Source organism: Chaetodon trifascialis, chromosome 19 (assembly GCF_039877785.1).
Source record: "Chaetodon trifascialis isolate fChaTrf1 chromosome 19, fChaTrf1.hap1, whole genome shotgun sequence".
NCBI classification, from domain to species: domain Eukaryota; kingdom Metazoa; phylum Chordata; class Actinopteri; order Chaetodontiformes; family Chaetodontidae; genus Chaetodon; species Chaetodon trifascialis.
The window spans coordinates 22381481-22400074 of NC_092074.1; the positions used below are offsets into that span (position 1 = coordinate 22381481).

Consider the following 18594-nt stretch of genomic DNA (forward strand, 5'->3'; position numbering starts at 1 on the left):
CGTTGCTGCACCGCTGAGATCAGATTATTCAGATGTAAATCCTCACGCATCCCTATAAAACACTCCTTGAGTGAGATGTGATTTCCACCATAGGGATCATGAACCCAGAGGTTTACTCACGTCTGAACCAGCCGAACAGCTCAGAAAAGTTCTGCTATCAAACCACAAAGCACTGAATCGACGTGCAGCAGTCATCTCTTTCTCTGCAGCTTTCACTGGTCAGAGGCTGGAGATGCTGACTCACTGACATCAGCAGTAAAAATCATTTTGCAGCAGCTGAACTGTCTGACTTCACAGCTGAGCTCAGACCAGTTTAACAGTAAACCACACGATAACTTGCATCACGCAGTTCCCTCGTGATCAAAGCTTAACCTGACAGTAAAAACTAGTACAAAGAGCATTAACAGCAGCAGCTTGAACACACTCAGTCCTTCATGTTTCAGGCTTTAAAGCTCTCAGCTGCCTTAATGTTGAGCCGTGCCTCCCTTCCTTCCTTCCACTGCTGCAAAAATAAAAGCGCTCATGCTGAATGATGCAGAATAATTTACACTGAACTATAATCATTGGATCATAATTAATTCACGCAGAAGCATCAGTGATGTTGCAGCTGGAGCTCATTTCTGCCGGGAGCTTAATCTATAATAACACCTCTTCAGTTATTAGTTGATAATATTTTGTATTTAGGAAATGAACGAATAAACTAATATTGTCAATTAAATGTAGTGGAGTCGAAGCAAAGAGGAGTAATGAAAAAAAGGTGTTATTATATGATATTAAAACATAAACAAATCAATACGCATTTTAACTTTTGGTTTATTGATTTCAAATAGAGAGAGTGAGAGTGTGTGTGTGTGTGTGTGTGTGTGTGTGTGTGTGAGTGTGTGTGTAAACATCACAGCAGCTCCAGTGAAAGAGAAACAGCCTTTATAAAACCTTTATTCAGGAGTGAAACAATATCAAAGAGATGCAGCCGAGGAGGTGAAACAGGAAAGTTTCTGCTGAACTTGCTTCCATTTGATGATGATGATGATGATGATGATGATGATGATGATGATGATGATGGAGGTTCAGAGAAGGTAACGTGAACATCTGTAGCTAACTGGAGTTGTTTGGTTCGATCAGTTCGTCCATCAAACAGTGAACCATCAGTTAAAATCTCCTCTGTGAGCGACACGAAGCTCCCAAAGAGCAGAAGGAAGCTAACGAGCGTCATCGGGACGGACGGACGGGACAGAACAGAGTGATAAAGCTTTTCCCCAGTTTGATGAAGATAACGTGAAAAAAAAAAGACAAGTGAAACTTGTGTAGAAAAACTCTCTCATGCACAGCAGCACTTCACGGACTCCCCCACCCCCCCCCAGCAGATGAACTGTGCTGTTGCTCCTCATTGTGCCTGTTTGTCTCTTTGTACACCTGAAGCCCTTTTCTGTCCATGTCCCTCGTCTTGTCCTCCTCTGTCCTGACATCTGTCTTTGCTACTTTCTTCTAAAATCTCCTCCTCTGTGTCTCCTCATTTCTTCTTCTGCTGCAGGAGGCGTTGAACACATCAGCTGTGTGGACATCTCTGAAGCGAGGACTCACCTGTCACACCTTTTGGTTCTGTCAGCGGCCACTGAGTTAAAGCTTAAATTAGAGACGAAGAGTCTTTTTTTTTTTCCAGATTTGCGGTTTTACTCTGCAGTTATTCAGAGACTCTGATGAAACAGGTCCAAGGTTCAAAACACGAGTGAGCTGGGATTATGAGTTATTTATCAAGTTATCAGCAATAATCTGGAAATTTAGAGCAAGAAGATACAAAACAGATTGTGTTCATGCTTCAGTTCACTTAAAAACAAGACGAAACCAAAAGCAGCCGGTCAGCTTCAAAGACGTTTCACTGCTGGTCGACGACAGCGAAGACAGCGAGACAAAGTTTGACAAAGTCAACCGAAAACGCAGGTTGTGCTTGGTTTTAACTCCCAGATTCATCCGTGAAAACACACACTTTCACTGCAAAAGACACATTCTTTGAGAAGTTCTGTCCACGTCCGGTCTCGACAGCTCAGGGTCTAAGGTGCACTTGGTTCCAGTCTTCAACCTTCAGCCATAAGTGTCCACATTTTAAACTTAAGCAGACGTGTCTGACGCTCCTCCTCATGACAGTGACATGACCTCGACACGCTCGTGCACGTCTCTGTCCGAGCAGCCGTCCCTGTCCAGATCTTTGAGGCTGTGAAGGGGTGACGGGGCGGGGTCTCGGGAGGTGAGAGGTCAGGGGGCTCGGGGTCAGGAGAAGGGGACCTCCCACCTCTGTGTGTACGCGCTCAGTTCACAGGGACTGATGACCAGCATCCGAGAGGAGTCCATCCCGTCCAGAGCCATCTCCGAGTCCAGGCAGAACCTGGAGACCAGGTGCTCCAGGTGCGTCCCGGACTTCTGCCACCGCTGGAAACGGCCAAAAAAACAGAAACGTTAACATTAAACAGACATTTTCCAAAAGGTCAGTGGTCCCTGATTCTAACAGGAGGAGAATCTGCTGCATGAAAGCAGGTTTCACTGCTCGAAGGGTCGCACTGATGCTGAAACCTGCAGCCTCTGAAAGGGTCCTGAGTCGCGCTCTGCAGGGCAGGTGCAGCAGGGCGTGACCACGAGGACACGCGTATGTCGAGTCCTCCTACCGCGAATCTCCACGGCTGAGGTGGCAAATGAGCCGGCAGAGCCACGGCGGCGTTATGACAGTGTGTGACAACATACGTCAGATGTAGATAAAGAACTGCGTGCAGTACAACGAATACTGTATACTACTCTAATACTACGACCACCACAGCTGAGGGAGAAAACCTCAAACTGGTGATTCCCAGCAGTCACCACTAGATGGAGCCCCCTCCTCACTTTTTGCTTTGATCCAGTGGTTTTCTGGCCAGACACTTTGCAGAGTGTGTGTGTGTGTGTGTGTGTGTGTGTGTGTGTGTGTGTGTGTGTGTGTGTGTGTGTGTGTGTGTGAAAGGCTGTACTGGTCCATCTATCTTTGTGAGAACCACTTCAAGTGGTACACCTCAGCAGTGAGGAGGGTCCTCACCTTCAGAGGGCCGTTTGGTGGCTCAGACTGAGTTTAGTGTCAGGGTGAGTGAGGGGCTGAGGAGGGTCATCCTAAGCACTAAAGTGTGTGTGTGTGTGTGTGTGTATTATTCATAGCTGGATTCTTTAGCTGGAGAAACAAAGCTGCAGATATGATCAGACATGAGAAGAGGCTTTTATCCAGCTGTGGGTCTGAAAGCCAGTCATGGGGTGGGGGGGTGGGTGAGAAGGAGGGGAGGAGGGGGACAAGTGAGAAAAACAATCTGTGTGTGTGTGTGTGTGTGTGTGTGTGTGTGTGTGTGTGTGTGTGTGTGTGTTTCTATCTTGGTGTGCTTTGTGTATTGGCAGCGAGCGGACATGTTGTGTTTGCTGGGCCTGTGAATTGTATCTCTGTCATGTATCTTGATCTCATAAGGCCTTGTAACAACACACACACACACACACACACACACACAGGCTTTGTTCTGCAGAGTTGCATTGTGGGTTATTGCTGCGTTGTCGAGATGACACCCTCATCACGGCGCAGCGTCGGGCCGCGGAGCTTTTTAATTGAAAAAAAAAGGAGGATAATTAAAAGTAAATCAATTAGTATTCACCTCGTTACTGACTGCTGCAGCTGGCGGAGAGAACAACACTGCTCTGCACACACACCGAGTCTCTCCACACGTCTCTGCTGACGGGGGTCTATCCCATGATGCACTGGGCTCAGGCCATCCACGGGGGGGGGGGGGGGGGGGGGTCCCCCTCTGGAGGTGTTCAGAGGTCTGATTTGAGGACGGATCGGTTTTAAACACATCCTGATGACTTCCTGTTCGTCTCTGCTCGTCACGAACTGGAAAAACCTCCAGATCCAAGTCTGACTGGTTTCAGATCAAAGTCTGACTGGTTCCAGGTCAAAGTCTGACTGGTTCCAGGTCAAAGTCTGACTGGTTTCAGATCAAAGTCTGACTGGTTCCAGACTCTGGTGTTTTGAACAGAAGCTCTGCTCTCCGTCCACGCTCATCTAGTGTTAGCATTAGCATTAGCATTAGCATTAGCACGGCCGCCCGTTCTCTGCAGACCAGCTGATCGCTCAGGAGCTGGACTCTCCCTCGTCCAATAAAATGCTGTCTTCTGTCTGTGTTTAGGACTCCTGGAGTGTCCTCGCTCCCTCTGACAGCAGCATGAGAGACGTCCAATCGAATGCTGAAAAGTCATTCCCAGAGGACTGAAGATGAGTTTAGTCCAGTGTTGGACTGAATTCGTCTGACACCATCAGATCACTGAGACAGATGTGATGTCAGCAGGACATAGGACACAGTCCCAGCAGTGGACATGGTTCCTGCCGTTACTTTTCAGTTTTCATCTCGTTAAGAACATCTGACACAGTCGACTTGTCGTCCTGTGAATTAAGCTCTTCTGCAGTGAGACACCTGGAGACGTCCAGCACGTCTGAGCGTCTTGGCCGTCTCTCACATACTTGTTCTGCCTACATGCTCTGTGCTGCCACCTTTGTTGACACTTCTGATCCCAGATCTGCCTGCTGTCTCATCAGAAAGACCGCAGGCTTTGAAGGGACGATGTCCTGATGTGTCCAGTCTGTCTGTCGGTGACGCGTCTGTCCGTCGAGGCTCTGAGGATGGAGGGTGTGGTTGGATGACCTGACTGAGGTGGAGGTGACAGACTGTGGGCTGCTTTAATGGACACCGGCTGCGTTTCGTCCCCTCGTCGTTGTCTTCAGTCCCTCTTTGTCTCTGTCGTGGTCTGTTTAGTTCTCTTGCCTCCTTTTCTGTCATTCTCAGTGCCTCTACACCCCCCCCCCCACCCCCCCACCCCCACACACACACAGTGTGTGTCAGTGTCTCTCTACCAGTCAGATCTGGGCTTTGTGTCTCCACTGGATCTTTCTTCTAATTAGCTATCATCGGTCTACTTCCTGCCTCCACACACACACACGCACGCACACACCCGACTGGGACATGTAACAACACTGTGTGTGTGTGCGTGTGTGTGTGTGTGTGTTGGTACAAAGGTTTACCAGTTTCAGTTACATGACAGTGATGCGCTCCAGTGGCTCAGCTAAAATGAAACACACACAAATCCAAGTGTGTGTGTGTGTGTGTGTGCGTGCGTGCGTGTGTGTGTGTGTGTGCTACAGTTTTTCTAGTCAGTTAATTTAACAGTCTATCTGAACAGGACTGAACTGAGTCTCCTGCTATATAACACCAGTCTGTGTCTCTGTGCGTGTGTGTGTGTGTGTGTGTGTGTGTGTGTGTGTGTGTGTGTGTGTGTGTGTGTGTGTGTGTGTGTAACCTCCCTCACATCTCAGCTCTTTCTGCCTCTGCATTTCTTTCCCTTCATCATCTCCCTCTCATTCTATCCCTCCCTTCCTTTCTTACTTCCTTTCCTCCTCCCTTCCTTCCTTCCTCCCTTTCTTTCTTTCCTCCTTCCTTCACACCTCCTGCTCTCCTCCCTTTCTTTCTTTCCTCCTTCCTTCACACCTCCTGCTCTCCTCCCTTTCTTTCCACTCTGCCAGACAAACGCTGGCACTGAACCCACCGCCATCCTAATTGTTCTCCTGATTCCCTCCCTCGTCCACTTCCTGTCTAGGTGGCAGCAGCACGTCTTCTTCTGTGGTGTTGCTGCTGCCACAGGGGCACAGAAATATCCTCAGTCTCACTATTCTCCTCTTCAGGTGAAGTGGCACTGAGCGGACGTCCACAGTGCCAGACGTCTCCTGCGTCTTCGTGCTTCACTCTGAGGTCGCGGCGGCGTGCTGCTGGGCGTTCGGGGGCGGAAATGACGCCCTGTGTGACGCATTATCAGCCAGTTTCTTCAAGACTTTCTCATTTCTTTCTTCCTTTCTGGCTTCTCGCCCATCAGCGATGAGTCATAGATAAAATAATACACGACGACGACACAAACAGGTGTGTGTAAACACGCACACACTCCTCAGACGAACACACACACATTTCTCCATTCTGAGGCGCAGAGCGAACAGTTGGTGAGGAGTAATGAGCTAATCTTCAGCTACTCCTCTCCTCCTTCTCCCTCATGCCTCCCTCTCCTTCTGTCTCTGCCCCCCCTCTCCCTCTCTCCCTCTCTCAGGTGATTTATTGGTTGTCAGGTTGTTCTCTGCTGCAGGGGCTTCTGGGATGCCGTCAAGGTGCCCAGTGGTCAGGTAATGACAAGTGTGTGTGTGTGTGTGTGTGTGTGTGTGTGTGTGTGTGTGTGTTCACAGTGTTTCAAGCTGCCTGTCCGAAAAAGTGTCAAGCATCCTCCCCTGCAGCGTCAACGTGTGTGCGTGTGCATGCGTGTGTGTAACGATCATCTTTAGACAAATTGAGCTTTAGATTAATTAACATTTAGATTAATTTATCAGCCATATGATGTTCAGTAGTGACTCGCCTGCAGGTGACACACCACCTGAGAAGTGTGTGTGTGTGTGTGTGTGTGTGTGTGCCTGTGTGCGTGCATGCGTGTGTGTGTGTGTGCGTGCGCAGACCTGCTTGCCGTCGGCCATGTTGCAGGGCAGCAGCAGGACCTGGGAGGCGGGGAAGGTGGTGGACAGAGACAGACAGTGCTGCTGCTGTCGGATCTGCTGCCCGTGAGTGTACACCCACTCCTGCAGACACACACACAAAAAACAGGAGCTTTTTTAGCTTCTCAGTGCTTCAAACGTTTGTCATCCGCCTGTCTGACGTGTTCGAGGGCTGCTGGGAGAAGAGACATTTGGTCAATTTCACTTTATTGGTGCTTTCCTGTTTGTCTCCATCATGTTCCCACTCGTTCAGAGCAGCACGTTACCTGTCCTCTGCACTAACGAGCTCATTTACTATTTGGACACAATTCTGTCTCGTTCCTGAACCGCGAGCCTGAACCTGCTGCTACGTCAGCCTCCACCCCTCTGGCCTCAGGCCTCCCAGCAGGTCCCACCGCTGAGGTCCAGCACTGATCGGGGTCTGGCTCATCCTGGCCTGGACTTCTTCATGGCCTTTTGCACACAGGAGCTGTCATGTTGTCCCCAAACACTAATGTCTAAAACATCACTGTATCCTGACGCAGTGAGCAAAGGCTTCCCATAATGCACCACTAATTAGACTGACACCAGTGAAAGGTCTGAACACTTCCTCTGACGGAGGGCAGCAGCTGAATCATCTCAGACCTGCGAGTGAACGTTGGTACGTTCAGTGTCGTTAAAACATAAATCACTAAAACTGAAAAGGTCCAGTTAACATCCGCAGGTTTGGAGGACAGAAACAGTTTTGAGGAGCCACGACCTGAAACGAGACATTCGTTTATTTATGAACGAACGTGCAGAATGACACAGACGGCAGCAGATAGTTTTACACTGAAATGACTCGTCCTGTTTCTTTATTCACACCCAACAGTTGATCTGACAGAGCAGAGGAGAGGCTGCATCATAAATTACACCAAAATCTGATTTTCTGCTCGGCTCATCTCACTCGCTGCTTTCCTCAAGAACCCATCAAAGGTCCCGAGTTCTTACTCAGGACCAGGTTTTTGGGGCGGCGCCCCCCCAGTCAGACTGTTACACTAATGTTCACAAAGGAGGGCGAAGAGCAAAGTGGAGACGAGCAATCAAAGATTTTAACTGCTGAAAGCTCTTCATGTCACACAGACAGCGTGCAGTGTGTGAGGATGTAGAAGCACAACACACACACACACACACACACACACACACACACACACACACACACACACACACACACACACACCCACACACACACACACATTGTTACAGGCAGCAAATACTAAGCAGGTCGAGGTTCTAACACACCCTGATGTATTAATGACCACGGAGAAACAAACATGCGCGCACACACACACACACACACACACACACACACACACACACACACACACACACACACACACACACACACACACACAGAATGTGTAACTAGGTCAGGGTTATTGTAGCAGCTCACAGGATCTACAATAAATCCAACCTGTCCACAGCTGCTGCGTGCGTGCGTGCGTGCGTGCGTGCGTGCGTGCGTGCGTGCGTGCGTGCGTGCGTGCGTGCGTGCGTGCGTGCTTAAGGTTTTCTCAACCTCAGGACACACACAGCATAAAGGTCACATCAAAGTGAATCACATCATACACACACACACACACGTGCACACACACACACACACACACACACACACACACACACACACACACACACTGATATGATTGTCCTTTCTCAGTTTTATTAAATCATTAAAGACTGAAATCAAAGACGCATTGATGTGAGACAGCGTCAAATTTAAGAAGCTAACGTCCTGAAAGACATCTTTGAGACAGAACTGCTGTACTTTCACTGCATTCCATGTATTTGACAGCTTTATTTCTTATTTACTTTAACGACTGAACACAGAAAACACGCTGAGTTTCTAGAACATGGTGTTTCTGACTGAACCAACAGTCGACAAAATGGCTTACATTAGCTACAGCTACAGAAAGAGCAGCAGTAAACAGCGTCTTCCTGAGGTATGAGGACGTCTTTTTCATACATTTTACTAAAAGTACTTCTACTGAAGTGACACGTTAGATGCAGGACATGTACTGGATTATTTTCATGTTGCAGGATTTTGATTTTCACCTGAAAACTTTCTTCAAAATGTCTTATTGGTGCTTTGTTAAGAGACGTATGGCTGCGTCTTCAGCGAGTCGTTAGTGATCGTCCTGCTGCACGTCGGCCTGTATGAGTTAACGGAGGGGGAGTCGGTCGGTGAGGGACGGTGGAGGTCTTTTCAAAGCAGCTCCATCATGTCTGGACTTTTCTCCTGAGTAACTCAGCGCTGCAGGGTTTATTTCACCGTTTGATTGATTTATTGAGCTGCAGCAGAGAGAACGACATCGGAGGTTAATCGGTGCTGTAGCTCCATATATCCTCTCTGCTGGAGCCTCCCAGGGTTCAGCTGCTGCGTCCACAGCTGCACCCGAGACCCCGTCAACCCTTCAGGCGCCAGAAGGCGACGCTGAGGCCGTCACATGCTGAGAAACGTACACGAGCTCATGAGAAAGTCTTCCTCTATACATTTAAATATGTCCAGATAATCAGCATTTATTATATATATTTTATTTTAATAATCATTAGATCTTTTCTGTTCACGTCAAGATGTGCTTCATGCATTTCTTACAGACATGATTAGAAACAAATTCAGACATATATTTGGTCACTTTGCTCTGTAATATCAGGGAATCTGAGTCCTGCTTCCGCAGAAACTTTTTTTTAACTTTATCCTGTTCCTGCTCCCTGTCCATCTTCTCCTTTCTGCTGCTGTCTTTACTGTCCTCGGGTGAAACCATGCTGTAAACAGCGCTCTCAGAGAGGACGGATCACTGAGCGTGATCAGTTTGAGCTCTGCAGGTGAGCGAGCTGCCGGTTCAACGTGAAGCAGGTCAGAGCTGAGAGCGAGCTCGCTCAGCAGACGTGTTCCCCGGAGAAATAATGCGTAGAAACAAAGAATAATGTCGACGGCTGCAGCCCTGCCTCCAAACATGTGAACGTAAGCTTATTGTTGAGAGGAAGCTGAGCTGACAGAAGCACAGCGTCATGCTTTGCACTCGCTGCATCAGGACGATGCGTTCGAGGCTCAGTGGGTCGTTTTTCACGCCGTTGCTCTGCTTCATTGTACATTCCCAGTGGAATACGTTTGAGCCCTCGATGACTGACGTGACGAGCGGTCACTTCCTGCTGCTCCGGGTTCACTCATCGGCCTCTCCTCTCCTGCTATTGATTCCTGCCCGTGCTGCTAAATCCTCTCTTTGTTTCTCAGAGACTGAAACCACAATCTTCATGTTCACAGCACATCATTTACACCTGTTCTGCTATTAGACTCTGGTGCAGCCGCTGGACGTGTCTCAGTATGATGAAGATCAAGTCTCTTTGAAGCTACAGAGTATGTTATTCAGCTTGTTACAGTTTTGAAGACCTGGCTCTTGTTGGAGCAGCTTTACCAAAGCTAACGTGTGGAGACAAGACTCCTGGTTTAATGTGATCGACTGTAATTACTGCAGCTCTGCACACACCTTTATGAAGCACTGAGGGATTATTACCACTGCTCGAGCGCTCTTACTTTGGGTTTTAGATAATATGGCCGGAGAAAAAACTGTTTCCTTGACACTTTTCAGGGAGAAACTGACAGAGAAAAATGAATTTAATGGTTGATGTTGAGAAACATTCCCACCTGAGAGCCGCTGGTTCAAACCAGGCCGGCAAACGGCAACAAACAGCCATTAAGAGGCTTCCTTCACACACACACGCACGCACACACGCACGCAGACACACACACACCAGCGCTTTCCCTGCGAGTTCAGGGATTAAACCAGCAGCCCTCCAGTCACGGGCTCGCCTCGGCCTTCGGGCGTTTCAGCCACTGACATGTTGGCGCTCTGCGAGGCGGCTTGTTAGAGCGGATCACAGCCTCCACACTCACTCTAAACAAGGAATAATGAGAATCCTACGGGTATTAATTATGGCAGAGAGAAGGCAGAACACACACGCACACACACACACGCACGCACGCACGCACGCACGCGCGCGCGCACGCACACACACACACACACACACACACACACACACACCCACACCCACATGCACGCACACACACACACACACCCACACACACACACACACACACACGCACACGCGCACACGCACGCACACACACACACACACACACACACACACACACACACACACACACACACCCGCATGCACGCACACAAGCACACACTCCAATATTACTAACAGTGTTTTCTACACTCCTGTTTCTGGTCATTTTGAAAAAAGAAAAAGCACTGAAGGTATTTTTTCATAGTATAAATGCAAATTTGCTTTTCTCTATATAAATCTATGTTTTTAATTGGCAGAAACTGGCCGGCTCACTCTCACAGATGCTCTGTCGCCTGCGGTGCAACACAAACTGAATACTGAACACTTCTGGGCATGAAAGGTACAAATATTTCCTCAGCGTCGTTCAAAACTGGACACTTTAATTATATTGTTTTAACGTTTGAACAAGCGGCACAAACACAAACAGTCACTTCAGAATAAAGGGATGTTTGAGCTGTGAGCGGTACTCTTGGAGCTCTGTCTTGTGGATCACATTAACTTTGCGTTTGTCTGAATTAACGGATTCCAACGCTTCACCTTTCAAAACAAAATGACTTCAAGATAAAATATGTTCTTATCTAAATCCCAAGTCGGCCCACGTGTTATTGTTTGACTAAATTATGGTCACTGTGTTTGATTCTCCTGAAATGAACATTTTTAAACATGTTTCCCTTTTAGAAATCTGTACTCAGGTTTACAGTTAAGAACAATAAGGCAGACTTGGCCACATCTACAGATTCGGCTAAATGTACTGCTCTTTCAAAGCTGCTTTGAAACTTCTTCGGCTTCCCCCGGTGGTAACATGACCAAAACGCTGTGCTGCCAGCGCTGCACACCAGTAGTGGAGGAAACAGAGTCACCTGAAAGACGCTCAGATCACCTGAAGCTCCTGCACACACAGAACAAACGCCTCAGCTGTCATCATGACTCCAGGTCGACTCACCTGGCTGATGGGAGGGACCCCCTCTGTTCCCACGCAGGGAGCCAGCGTGAGGACGGGCAGCTCCTGACCCTCCACCCGCCGAGACTCCAGACAGTTCTGCCGCTGTCTGATCACCCCGGACTGAGAGTCGGAGTCGTCCGGGACCCTGACGGAGTGAACACAAGATGGGATTCATGTTAAAGGGGTCCAAAGTATTAGAGAAACAGATGCTAAAACACAAACTTGGTTCATCTGAGTGAACTGATCCTTTAATCTCAGAGTTGACATGACGTTGTCTACCATCCCAGTCTTAACAGCCTCACTGAGCTGAGTGAGGGTCTCACTGGCTCCATCGCTTCCTCTGTGATTTACCAGCGTCCTCACAAACGACGCGCTGCACCTTTAACAAATCCGCTGAAGGCCGCCGTTCTTTAAACTCATTACTCGAGAAAGTTTCTTCCCAATCTTCTTCTTGATAAACTCCCTCAGTCTTTCTTGTTAAATTCTCGGCCGTGCCATAAACTCGGGCTTAAGCCCTGTAGCATTAATTCAATCTGCTATCTCGCTCTGTTTTAATAACCCGTTAAAGGTTATTCTGCGTTTTAAGGGTCAGGGCGGCCCCCCCTTGAGAGCCAGCCTGTTAATTCCATTCTGGGGGATTAACACCAGCCTCCAGTGGATAAATGGGTATTTAAGTGTGTGTGTCTGTGTGAGAGAGAGAGAGAGAGAGAGAGAGTGTATGTGTGTGTGTGTGTGTGTGTGTGTGTGTGTGTGTGTTTTGAAGTGTGTGTGTGTGTTGAAGTGTGTGTGTGTGTGTGTGTGTGTGTTTGTGTGTGTGTGTGTGAAAGTGAGAGGAAGCTTTTAAATGAGAGTTTTTATGTGTCTTAAAGGTATTTGTGTGTGTGCAACGAGCATATTGCATGTAAGGAGTGTGTATGAAAGGGTCACTGAAAGGGCTGTGTGTGTGTGCGCGTATGTGTGTGCGTGTGCGCAGATATGGCAGTCTGAGGAACCAGGCCCCCCGGGAGCTCAGCCAATCAGGACGGAGGGAGACATTTAACACAAAGACACGGAATGAGGTGTTCAAAAAGACATAAAGATGGGCTGTGTGTGTGTGTGCGTGTGCATGCCTGGAGGTGTGTGTACACTCACTGTGGACGTGAATTTGTTCACAGGTGTGCACTGTTTGATGCAGAGCTGTATAATTCAGAGCTTAATGCTGCTGTTAGCCTGCTGCTCGTCTAAACTCTGCAGGTTAAATTCGCCTCAGATTTGGAATCAGACCTGTAAAATTCTCTTTACAGCTTATATCATCTTTTACTGGAGCTGGTTTCTTCTGGGGTCCCTGGGACAGTTAAGAGTACTGACGCTGGCGAGTAAAAATCCAGATTTATGGGCCTCGATAATGATCAATCTGCAGAAACTTGGATGTTTCAAACGTGGACCCACAGGCCGAGCTGTCGTCCCCATGATGAATAAACTGACCTTCATGAGCAGAAATCCTCTTCAAAACAAGCAAAGCAGATACAGAAACACACACAAAAAGACATAAAAACACAGTCATAAAGACACTTCTCCTCTCTCAGCTGCACACTCAGCAGAATCTTCCTCCGCCTGCACAGATAAGTTCAAAACCGCACACACACGCACGCACGCACGCACGCACGCACACGCGCGCGCGCACACACACACACACGCACACACACGCACACACGACTCTTACTTGAGCTCTGGGTAGACGTTGTCCAAGTACCACTTAAAGGATTTGCATCTGAGCTTCTTGCGGAGCTCCACTCTGCTTTGGACGCTGGCGACACACAAACACAGGCGGTCAGACGGAGACGAAAGCAGCCAATCAGAGGCCTTTACATTAACACTCAGACCGGGAGAAGTGGTCATCAAACGTCCAGAGACGCGACAAAATTGGTCCAGATAATGAAAGAAGGTCTGAATAATGGAAGCGTGTGATGTGGAGAGGCAGGTAAATGTCAGTGTTTACCTGCGTCTGACAGATAAACGCTGACATTTCAACAAAGCTGAGGGCTTCCATGTTTCTCCTGCTGTTTGACTGTGTGGACTCGCCTCAGGGCTTCACGCCCGGCTGCTTCAGGCCTGTTTCACCTCTGACCACAGCCAGCATCACTGCTGGGCGTGGTCGGAGGTGTGCTCAGGCACACCTGCACCCACACCCATCAGCTCCACAGTTAGCCTTTTAGCATCTGTGGCTGTTTAAGTCCGTTTACTGCTGCACGTCACTAACTGTGTTTTCTGCAACAATCTGTGCTGCCAATCCAGCCGTGTAGTCATTTATTGATGCCTTTTGACACCGTTTGACGGTTTACAGGTTAGATAAAAGGAGGCATGGATGAAGTGAAAGGTGTGACGTTGAGAGAAGCAGCCGGCCGGAAACAAAGCAGCAGCTAAACATCTGCACAGTAAACCACAGGCAGGTGACACCGCGGCTACGAACCCTCCAACAACCAGCCCTGTTTGAATGGCTGAAAAGACTGAACGTGGACGGCGAATCAGAGGTCTGGAACCACCGGCGTGAATATTAAGTGTGTGTGTGTGTGTGTGTGTGTGTGTGTGTGTGTGTGTGTGTGTGTGCGTGTGCGTGCGTGCGTGCGTGCTCTTACTCTCCATAGGATTTCCCTCGTGCTGCAGGGCGAGCGGAGTAGTAAAAGAGACGGAAGTCGTCCATCCACACCTCAGCTGTTCGACGTGTGTTCCTGTACCACACACACACACACACACACACACACACACACACACACACACACACACAGTTAAAACCATCTAATGTCCTGCCATACTTGCTTTAAGTCAGACTGCTCTGAAAATGTTTCTCGGCGTTGTGTTCAAGGACACAGGTGAAAACATCTAGAAGACAATGAGTAATCCGGCATGATTTCCTGAAGTGGACAAAGAGACTTTTGTGGCATTAACTGCACGTTGTGAAGCTTCTCTCACTGTGCCAACATCAACAATGCTTCAAACCAGCCTCTGCTCGCTGCTGCCACACAACACTAATGTAACCTTGACCAACAATGAATGCAAACTGAGAGATTACCTTCTGATCTCCAGGAAGTTTATTTGACAAACCGATGGCTGCCTCCAGAGCAGGACACCTTATAGTACGTTCTGGAACATTTCCAGCAGAACCACACAGGCGGTTTGGAGTTAATGGATTAAAAACATGTGCAAATATTCATTCTTTAATCTGCGCTCCAGATGTTTGGGGATGAAATCTAAATGTGTGAATGAGAAAATAAATGATATGTGAGGCGAGGTCTGCAGCCTCCTGCACCGACAGCGTGGAGGCTGCAGGACCATGATGACCTCCTGACGCCATCGCATTCAACCATGATGCATCCTGCGTGTGTTTACGCCTACCACCATCCAGACTGCATTAGGGGACGGGTGTACATGGGGGCCTAATGTGAGACAGACCGCCTCCAGATCCAGATTCTGGTTGACACTTTGCATGACTTAAAGCAACACCTGACACACATGTTCATCCAGGTGTGAATCCTGCCTGCTGCTGTATCCACGCCGCACCAACAGGGAACACTTTCTCTCGCTCTCGTCCCAATTTACTTTTTCCTCTCATTCTCCTTTTCTCTCTCTGAAGTAATTAGCTATTAGCTGAGTTTCTCTGAGCTGTGAACTATCTCATTGAAATGACAGAAACCCTCCATTACAGGCATTACGCACACTGGCTGTGGCGGTTTAATGAAAGGGGAAGAGAGAGAGAGCATGTAAGACGCTCGTGGGCGTATAAACATAAATACGTGTCAGACACGGGCTTACAATTAAAAAACCTCACACACACACACAAAAGGTCGCAGCAGCAGGCCGCGGTGAGGGAGGAAACAACATAATCTTTGTAATCGAATTATTAAGCAGCTCTTTTTATTTAGCATATTCATAACCCAGACAGCCTCCAGCTAATTAACCGGCAGAGCAGCACGCGGGCAGACAGCAGCAGCTTTGTTTGGGAGATCGGCGTTGATCACAAACATCAGGCCATCGTGATACGAGTAAAAGCCATCATCCTGCGCGCTGAGCAGATGTTGCCTCAGAAACGGCCAACAGGGACAAAAATAAAGCGAACAAACAGACTGAGAGGAGAAGTCTCGCCGTTGGTGTGGATTAGCTGCTTTGACACCGAGCAATAAGTTTGTAAGAGCCGGGCGGCGGAGGCTTTGCACCAAAGTGCCGTTCAGCAGCGGGAGCGCTCCAACCTGGCAGCGTTACTGCCTTGCTCCACCCTCGAAGCCACAGAGGAAATCCAACCTCCAACCCGTCAATGCTTCGCTCACACGCTGAGGTTTATGAGCGGCTGAGCTGCTAAAGGAATAATCCGCGGATAAATCGTCGGCCTGTGGATCCCACGAGTTACTGTGTGATGAAGAGCTGCAATTTAGACTCCGGTGAACTCCAGTTTGTCATCACAATGTTTCCCAGGATGCCTTTCACTGCATGCCCACTACACTTGATATTGGTCTTTGTGTGGATGCTCACTAACAAACGACACTGAGGAACTCATTTCACTTGTGTGTTCTCAAAGTTATAAAACAAACACACATTCTGTGCTCTGCTCTTCTTCCTCACGATATAACACAGTGATGAAGGCGCTGTGCAGCAAGCCTGACTTTGTAATCTGAATGGAACCAGCACCCTTATTGTAGCCTTGATTAATCTGTTTATATGTGATCAATTCACATGCAGGCTGAGCACATTAGTCCTGTTAATGGATTATTGGACTGCCTGTAAACATCTCTCTGTCTGAACTGGTTGAAAGGGGCCGAGAACAGAATACAGCTTATGCTAATAGGATAATATTGTAGTCGCAGCTCAAAGGCTCCCAGGCAGCTGTAAATCCACTTTAACAATGATGTGAGCGGCGTTCGGAGGCTGCGACACACAGCTCAGAGCGCGAACGCCGCACGGCTCTTTGCCGTGTATTATGCCAGTCAAACAGCCAATCAGTCAGCAGGAAAGTTAGCGGGATTACTGGTTACACAGGTGGATGTGATTCCAGTCAATCAGGAGTTTATTCAGCTTGTGAGTTCAGTGAGTAGGTTGGTAAAATGTGTGTGGGAACCATGAAATCCTCCAGGAACATAAATGAGTGCACAATGCTACCAACACAGACACAGGCATCAATCACAGACAGTTAGATCTGCTAATTCATGCTGCAGTTTGTGCAAAAGCGGCAAAAAAACCTTTAAAATTCATTAAATGATGGTGAGAAAGACGAGGAAAACAATGAGTAAAGCTTGAGGAACTTGACCAGGTGAGCTCAGGTGGTTGTAGCATAAAGCCCAGAGAGGCCACAAGCTTTAACAAGCATTTCTGGAGGTTTCAGCTCTGCTGCGTCCCTTCAGATGACAAATCAAACGCCCTCTGGCACCTCGCACACAGTTCAGGTTCAGTCATCGTACATAAAAAATCCTCCTGCCATGAACATCAGTCAGAGCTCTGTGGGGACTCACTTGATGTACGTGTTGGCGTTTCCCTCCGGGAAGACGTACGGGTGTTTCTTCCTGAAGACGTGGCCGACTCGGCTGCAGGGGAGGATCTCCAGACTGCCGCCGCACTGCCACACCCGGAACGAGATCTCTGCACACAACACGCTCACAGGTGAACAATCACACCTGAAACTAACACAAATGTCATCTTCTACAGCATCTACAGAGTATTAGCTGTTAGCACTTCCTGTCAGTGCACCAATGGCTGTGCAGACAACCATCACTGCATCACTCTGAGACTGAGGAAAAGATGTGAGAGCGCTCAGCTCAGCTCAGCTCAGCTCTGAGGCGTCTTTTATCTGTGACATGTCAGCGGATTTATTTGATAATGACACGCTCAGAGTGTTAGAGATTGTGTGTTTCACCTGATGCAGTATCTCTTCAGCTCTCTGGAGGGTTCAGTTTTTTCTTTTGTCCTGCAGAACGTCCACGTCTTTACTGACCGTATTCTGCAACTCCCCAACGGCAAAACTACCAATTCCCCACCTCCCCCTGCAGCGTTAGCCTGGTCTGAACGGAGCTTCATAGAAGAGAGCGTTCACGCAGCTAAACCTGAACTCTGTCAGGGAAACATTTCCTGCTGTTTGCCGTAAGAATGTTTCTGTTTACAACAAACGTCGTCATTATCAGCCAATATCAAGAGCCAATATCACTTATAACAAATGACGGCCGTATTCTGAATATAAAAGGTGTCTTATTTCTCTTGCAAACCATTTTTCTTTCATTTCTTCCCAACAAAAAGACGAACATGCCAGCACTCACCCCCGACACCACGTGAACATCCATCCCTTGCTGTGTGACACTGTGTTTGTGGAGCTCTTCTTCATGTCTTATTTGTATTGTGATGCACTTTGTGACGTACAGAAATCATCATGTTCACTTCAGACGTGGAACATCAGGTGTGTCACCTGCTCTCTGTGTAACCACACTTCCTGTTTATCTGAAGCCTCGTTCGTTCTGTCTCCTCATCAGATTTCTAAGTGGGCCAAACCTGAATATTTGATCACCCGCTGACGGACTCTGATTCATTTGTCTGACTCGTGTGTGTGTGTGTTGCGTTCCTCCTGTACGTGCATGTGTGTGCTGTTGACACGTGTTCATTTGACCTGTTTATACTGCGCTCATTGTCTGATGTGAGCACAGCTGCACACATAAGAGCACACACACAGCTAACTTCACTTAAGTTCGCATCACTGTGTGGGTGTGTGCATGTGTGTGCGCGCGCGAGTGTGTGTGCACGAGTGTGTGTGTGTGCTATCTGTGAGCTCTGAGGAGAGAAATAACAGTTTCCCCCAAAGAACGAGATGCTGAGAAGTTTCCAAAGTTTTACAGTGACTGAGAGACAGAGAGAGAGAGAGAGAGAGAGAGAGAGGAGGACGTGAAAATGAGAGCATGGACTGGGTTTGATGAAGAAGGGGAGGATGGAAGTCAAGATGAAACACCAGAGAGAACAAAGACGAACAAGAGAAGTC

At 48.2% G+C, this 18594-nt stretch overlaps 2 protein-coding genes across 2 annotated transcripts in view; one reads left to right on the forward strand and one right to left on the reverse strand.

Moving 5' to 3' along the window:
- LOC139347268 (uncharacterized) overlaps positions 1-18594 on the forward strand; it is a 233030-nt gene that overhangs the window by 44230 nt on the left and 170206 nt on the right. The gene's annotated exons all lie outside the window — the stretch shown is intronic.
- The window catches only part of galnt14 (UDP-N-acetyl-alpha-D-galactosamine:polypeptide N-acetylgalactosaminyltransferase 14 (GalNAc-T14)), a 121023-nt gene continuing 103303 nt past the window's right edge, over positions 875-18594 (reverse strand). Inside the window, exons 10-15 of the mRNA XM_070986693.1 lie at positions 17087-17213; positions 14225-14317; positions 13312-13395; positions 11610-11754; positions 6542-6661; positions 875-2424 (exon numbers count right to left, since the gene is read on the reverse strand). Of these exons, the coding sequence (XP_070842794.1) occupies positions 2266-2424; positions 6542-6661; positions 11610-11754; positions 13312-13395; positions 14225-14317; positions 17087-17213 (728 nt within the window). The 3' untranslated portion in view covers positions 875-2265. The remainder of the gene's footprint in view (positions 2425-6541; positions 6662-11609; positions 11755-13311; positions 13396-14224; positions 14318-17086; positions 17214-18594) is intronic.